This window comes from Physella acuta, unplaced genomic scaffold (genome assembly GCF_028476545.2).
Source record: "Physella acuta isolate Inbredline_101_S28 unplaced genomic scaffold, ASM2847654v3 ptg000075l, whole genome shotgun sequence".
Lineage (NCBI taxonomy): Eukaryota > Metazoa > Mollusca > Gastropoda > Physidae > Physella > Physella acuta.
In genome coordinates this window covers 5,111-11,704 of record NW_026731595.1, presented here as the reverse complement: position 1 = coordinate 11,704, position 6,594 = coordinate 5,111, and the positions used below count along the sequence as shown (strand labels likewise).

General features: G+C 33.5%; 1 protein-coding gene across 5 annotated transcripts; it reads left to right on the top strand.

Annotated features, from left to right (window-relative positions):
• The first annotated feature begins 269 nt into the window (after positions 1 to 269).
• On the top strand, positions 270 to 4,727 carry LOC131953087 (uncharacterized). Of its 5 annotated transcripts, none has more exons than XM_059316129.1 (3): positions 270 to 297; positions 2,901 to 3,185; positions 3,278 to 4,727. In XM_059316129.1, exons 2-3 carry the CDS (start codon positions 2,943 to 2,945, stop codon positions 4,613 to 4,615), a joined length of 1,581 nt encoding a protein of 526 aa, XP_059172112.1. In that variant the 5' UTR covers positions 270 to 297; positions 2,901 to 2,942; the 3' UTR covers positions 4,616 to 4,727. The 5 variants fall into 5 exon arrangements, with proteins under 5 accessions (XP_059172112.1, XP_059172126.1, XP_059172130.1 ...); XM_059316143.1 differs by having other exon boundaries at positions 270 to 311; XM_059316147.1 differs by having other exon boundaries at positions 283 to 297; positions 2,904 to 3,185.
• The last annotated feature ends 1,867 nt before the right edge of the window (positions 4,728 to 6,594 follow it).

The window sequence follows — 6,594 nt, the reverse complement described above, 5'->3', positions numbered from 1 at the left end:
CCCCTGTTTTATAGTATTATTTATTAGTAAAGATCTAGGATTCTAGATCTAGATCTATATTTTCTTATTTCTAGGTCTAGATATTTTTTTCTGTAAGAAAAAAAACTAACAATAATCTTTTTATACATCGTAGATCTAAGTTGGTTATTGTTTTTTTAATATTATTAATTTATTTTAAAAAATTATTATTTTTTAATTTTAAATGAATTAGAAGCACTTTACTTTCATACTATCATTTCCGGAACAACTATTTTTTTTTAAAAGTCCGATTTCAATGAAACGAAACAACCGCTTTGTGTTAGTAAACAACAGTATGGTTTACGAATGTTAATCAAATTGTGTGTTCTTTGTTTGTTGTTGTGTTTATATAGATCTAGATCTAGAATCTACTTAGATCTAGCATAAAATGAACGGAAAGCAATTAGGTCTAGAAATCCAGCTAGATCTAGATTAACTTCAATTATTAATTATTAAATTAATTTGGTAATCTATCGTTTTAGGTACGTAAAATCGCCCGCGACTAGTAATGTGAAAAACAGGTGACATCTTACATTTTAATAATTATTTCACATTTTGAGGAGGATTTATGTTTTGAAAAATACAAAAATGTTTCCTTGTTTCATTTATGTACCTGTTTTTAAACAATTGAATTAAAACTTTTCAGTAATAAATGAACACCAACGATGTTTCCAACAGATGCAACCATGCTCATTTACTATAGCAGCCATCTTGTTAAAGTTTTATTTTTATAGACTTAAAGCGCAAGATTCAGGCGGAAGTCACTCTATTTTACAAATGGCTGCTGTTTATATAGATCTAGTAAATCTTGCTTGCAGACAATGCTGTTTAAAGTTAATTTCTGGCCTATGTTGATATATTTAATCATTGATTTAGGTTTATTATCCATTTATCTATAATATTTGACACAAACATATCACAATATACTTCTATTACAGCCTTGACAATGAGGTAACGTTTTCGTACATTAATAGGCGCGGGCGATTTTACGTACCCAAAACGATAGATTACCAATTAATTAAGTAAATTAAGTTAGGGCCTAATTATTTTATTAATTAAATTTAAATTAACTTTATTCTATAGTGACTATACTATAGTATTAAGTACGAGCCGACCAACAGCATATCATACGCCACTATTAAGTTGTTTTTTCTACTTTTCAGTAATTTATAATTTGTGAATTTGACACTACCAACGCTGCCACTGAAAATATTACTTTAAAACACTATAAGTAGCTCATTAAGGACGATAACCCCCCCTCCTCCTCCTCTCCCCCCCCCCTCCGTTAAAGTAAACTCCACTTAGTTACCCCCCCCCCCCTACGTTTAAAATCGTTTCAAACTAAATTATCTGCCCCTAATAGTCATCACTAAACCCGGATCTGTTTGTAAACATTTAGAGTGAACCACAGCTCACCAGACCATGTAGGGGTGGGGTGGTAGGGAGCGCGTTTACAGCTTGTTTTCTAGCGTCTCCCAGAAGAGAATTATATATATAGATAGATAGATAGTTATACTCTATATTTTATACTAGAATCTATAGGCAGTAAGAGTATAGAATAGAGTATAGGCCTACAACTACCAACTTGTCTACTCTATACTATAGTAGTCTATAGGCTACTACTAAACTAGATTATAAGTATACTCTATCCTACTATAACTATTTGTATTTACTAATTTTAAAAATTAATTTATAATAGTCTCAAGTCTAAACTAAATTAGCAATTTAGTTTAGAATTAAGACTATTATACTATTATTAATTAATTTTTATATAGATCTAGAGTAATAAATTTTATTAGGCATTCTCTAGCAGCTAGAGATCTACACTCCCACTGGCTTAATTTTATAACTTCTTCATTTGCATCATCATTACCTTTAAAACAAAAATTCTTTCATTTGTTATCAATAAAAGTAGTAAGTAAAGTTTCCCTTTCAAACCTGACGGTCTATGGGGCAAGTGAAGTAGAGTTCACTTGTTTCTGTGACCTCGGCATATGAAGAGATAGTGTGGTCAGCACTATGCCCAGTCGCCTTTACTTTCCCTAACGTGAGTTAGGTACCCATCAGAGTTGGGTAGACTTTGTTATTAATAATTAATTACTAATTACGGCCTAATCTTCTGTCTCATTAAATTAATAAAATGTGTTTAGGAATAGGGCCTATATATAGGGTTGCCAGATACATTTTCCGAAAATACTGGACACCTTTCCATCATTCCCTTCTCAGGTATGCCGCAAAGCAGAAGAAGGGGGGTAACAGAGTATTATTCATATACTTGTCCAGTATTTATATTTATTTTATCCTGGACAGTCTGCTCAAATACTGGACTGTCCAGTTCAAAACTGGACACCTGGCAACCCTATATATATATAGATCTAATAAACTTTGGCCCAAGTCATCAGGCTGATGAAAACTGATGACTTGGGCCAAAAGCTTGTTTATAGAATGCCAGCATGATAAAGTAAAATTAGTAAGCCTACTGTTGTGATTTCCAATCTGTAGGCCTAGAAAGTTAATACAGAAACCATGCACTCAAGTTTATAAGTTTTAAAATCTTCCTTTTGTAAGTATTCTGGATCAAGGCCATCAATGCAGTGTTAATTAGTTCAATGATTTTCAACTTTTGTACAAAATTGAATAACATATTCAGATGTAAACTCCGAGTTGTAGGCTACAAGTTATTTTTAAAAAAATTAGAAATTCAAAATAGAATTCAGAGTGCAGGTATTGACTTTTCATATATGGCAAACATCACAGGATTAAATTCACTTTGGTGATAGTTTAAATGAATATTACATCAATCAGATCCTGGCATGAAACTAGTCTAGAAACAAAATCTTAGCTAGCAATAATATTGACTTTTAACCCTCATCCTCTGCTAGAAGTTCTTTCAATGACATCAAACCAAAGCTGGATCCTGACCAATGGAAATTTTGAGTTTACCACCAGAAGTTATTGAGCGGATTTTTGTACATTTGGACACTCAGGCACTAACTGCTTGTGCCCTGGCAGATTCTCATCTGGCTAACATCATTTACTCCTCCCATTTCCTGGACCTTTACTGTCGCAAGTCACTTTCCTGCAATTGGATAACAGTGGCTGATGTCTGCAAAGCTTCTATTGCTGTTCCATATGAGTTCTGGTTTTGGGTTTACAACACTATCAAGGTGAATCCAATTTTTCCTCACTTAATGTTATACTGAAACCAAATTTTATTAGGTTATGGCAGTAGATTTTTAATTTTACATTTTTATTTCAGCTAGAGGATGAAGACAAGGAGAGCATAAAATTTCACAGCAAATACCTGACAAAAATTGGCACATTTCGAGATATGTACATCATGTGGTTAATGTGTGGTACCCGACCCAGTTGGTTGTATGCACACTCTGTCATGTATCAGATGTATTCCCTCCCTCCAAGTGTTGATTGTATTTTAAAAGACACCACTCAACATGTCAAAGACATTCTCATGAAAATTTTCTGGAGTCTTCCAGAGATCATGGACCTGAGCTGTAGTCATTTAGAATTGTTTAAACTGCAGAATGGAGGCAGTACCAGTCTTGATATGGATATTGTATGTAATGATGGCATCCAGCCCAAGCTACCCATAGAGTTCACCTCTCTGTTCAGCATTGAAATCATCTCCAGCGCTTTGTTTGGAAAACACCCATCACTCTTGATTCTAATTGGAGAAGACCAGTGGATTTTATGGATTGGCTTTCTAAGTATATCTTTTGATCATAATGAGATTAGCATTCTAGAGACTTCACTATCTCACTATTTTAATAAGGACGATAAGTTATCAGATATAAGATATTTAGCCCAACCTGCAATGCAAGATTTGATTGGTCAGGTATATACGGGGTCGCCTTGTCCTCTTATTTCAGTGGACAATGCTCAACTGGCTACTGTCACCATTTTTCTGGCACAGGAGCGCCACCGTGCCTTCAAACAAAAGATGAATTTAGTTCTCACTCGTTATTGTACGCAAGTTGGAGAGGCCATTTTTTCTAAATTATCTAGCAACAGTCTGGAGTCTGTGATTGAATTGTTCAATGTAAACTTGAGTCAAAACATGCAAATCAATGATTACATCCTAGACCTGTTACAAGTTGATTGGAAACGAATGAGTCCCATTCAACATTTACAATTTGTTATCTACAAATGTATCATAGAGCGCATTGCTTGCCTGTTCCGCAATGAGATACATTTTTGTGTTGAAAACAGCTTTTGCCATTCTTTTCTATGTGGCTGCTTTAGTCTATCCAACTCAGTACTTGGAAACATAGAAGAGAAAATAGAAAAATGTTTGTCTGAAAAAATGAAAGATGGATTCTATTGTCCTCATATGTGGCCGCCCCATGTGTTATCTGCAGCCTGTCAGATGATCCCAGTACTGACCCAAGTTTTGCACTCAGACATCCAGATGATGACATCTCGCAGCTGCACGTATGTCATCCCTAAATTTGTGCAGCTACAGACCATCCAACGTCTTCACAATGTAGGAATGATACTGACCAATCGTCCACCTAACAAGCCCAGATGTCCACCATTGCTCAAACAAGTTCGACTTTGGACCATGGAAGAATTACTTTAAAACCAAAACCTGAGGAAATGTGAACATTACCATACTACAATCCTGACCGTTAGACATCAGTGCTATTTACATCAACAAACAATGAATTCATTAATAAACATTGTAATACATTGTAATCGTATTATACAATTTGTATATTGGATTATGTTGTCCTATATTTTACAATTCTTTTTTTTTAAAGATTTTGTAAAGGTGTGTTAGGATGAGGGTTAATGAGTGATAACTACTAATGAGATTTGTGAGTGTGAAGTTTGTTAAGATATTTCTTGTCATTTTTCAAGTCCAATTCTATTAAAAACTAAATTAAATTTTAACCCTATTTTGGTTTTAGTTAGAGTCAAACGAACTGTATTAAATTGTGTTTTTTAATTGAAAGATAAAATTAAGGTGTTCTTGGAAGTGCAAACGAAATTAGACCTTTCCATATACACTGGGGGGGAGGGGGGGGGGGGGGAAGTCTACCGTTTCTGCACACCCCTCACATTAACCTTGATATATGTACTTATCTTCTCACATTAACCTGATATATGTATACATCTTCTCACAATACCTAAATATCTGTACACATCTTATCACATCTTCTCATATTAACCTTAATCTTTGTACACAGCTTCTCACATTTACCATGATATCTGTACACACCTCACATTAACCTTGATAGCTGTACACATCTCACATTCACTTTTATATCAGTACACATCTTCTCACAATAAACTTGACCTCTGTACAAACCTCACATTAACCTTGATATCTGTACACATCTTCTCACATTAACCTTGATATATGTTGATGCCTCACATTAACCTTGAAATCTGTACACATTTCACATTAAACTTGATATCTGTTCACACCTCACACTAACCTTTATATCTGTACACATTTTCTCTCATGACTAAAAACCAGTGCGTATCGAATGAACGTGATGACGTGTGTCTAATAGTGCTGTACATTTGAATGAGACAGCCTACTAATTTGGTCACAATTTTAATTAATTCATTTTAAAAATTAGGCATCCAATTAAGTCAAATTTGATGTCATGTTGCATTGTCTTTATGTCTTAATCCACGTGCTAACTCTGAACCGAATCTTTCAGTTAAAAGTGCCTGAATTTTCACTCTGGTGTTTCTATCTAGACAAGCTGACGACAGAGGAAGAAAGTTAAATAAAAGCTTGTAAAAAATTCATTAAAAAAAACTTTTTATTAACAAGCTTTTATGTAATAATGCACTAAAAAGTAGAAAATAAATTATTCCACTACTATGTAAATACCTATAAAGAAAAGTGTGGAGCAAATTGTGTGGGGTAGAGTCTGTGTGTGTGATGTGAGTGAGCAAATTGTGTGTTGTGTGGGGCAGAGCCAGGTTAAGCTAGATATCCATCATGTGCCTTGTCTTAAATAAAATAGTGTAACTTAAAATATTTTCAACCTTAACAACTAACTAGGCCTATTCAAATCTAGATCTACTTGTGTATTTCACGTTGTAAGCATGAATTGTAAGCATGAATAGTATTCATGCTTACAACGTGAAATACACAAGTAGATCTAGATTCTAGTAAACGGCAATGAATTCTGATTTAGCGGGAAAAAAAACTGGGGTAGGGGTAGGGGTTAAGGTTAGGGTTAGGGTTAAGGGTATAGGGTTGGGTTAGGTTTAGGGTTGTGGTTAGGGTTTGGGTTGCTGTCTTTTTTTTCTATTTTCCATTTTCTATTTTTCCAGTTTTGAATTTTCCATTTTTAATTTTATTTTATTTTCAATTTGTTAAGTTTCAATTTGTTAACTTTCCAATTGTTAACTTTCCATTTGTTAATTTTACATTTGTTAAGTTTACATTTGTTAAGTTTACATTTGTTTAGTTTACATTTTTTTTAGTTTACATTTTTTTTAGTTAACAATTTTATTTTTTACTTTTTCTATTTTTCCATTTACAATTTTTACTTTTTAAAATTTTCCATTTGTAATTTTTCCGTTTTTTATTTT

Excerpts from the sequence above, each read along its gene's own strand:
- LOC131953087 (XM_059316129.1), top strand. The coding sequence starts at position 2,943 with ATGGAAATTTTGAGTTTACCACCAGAAGTTATTGAGCGGATTTTTGTA. Across the intron at positions 3,186-3,277 it reads GGGTTTACAACACTATCAAG|CTAGAGGATGAAGACAAGGA; the intron begins GTGAATCCAATT and ends TTTTTATTTCAG.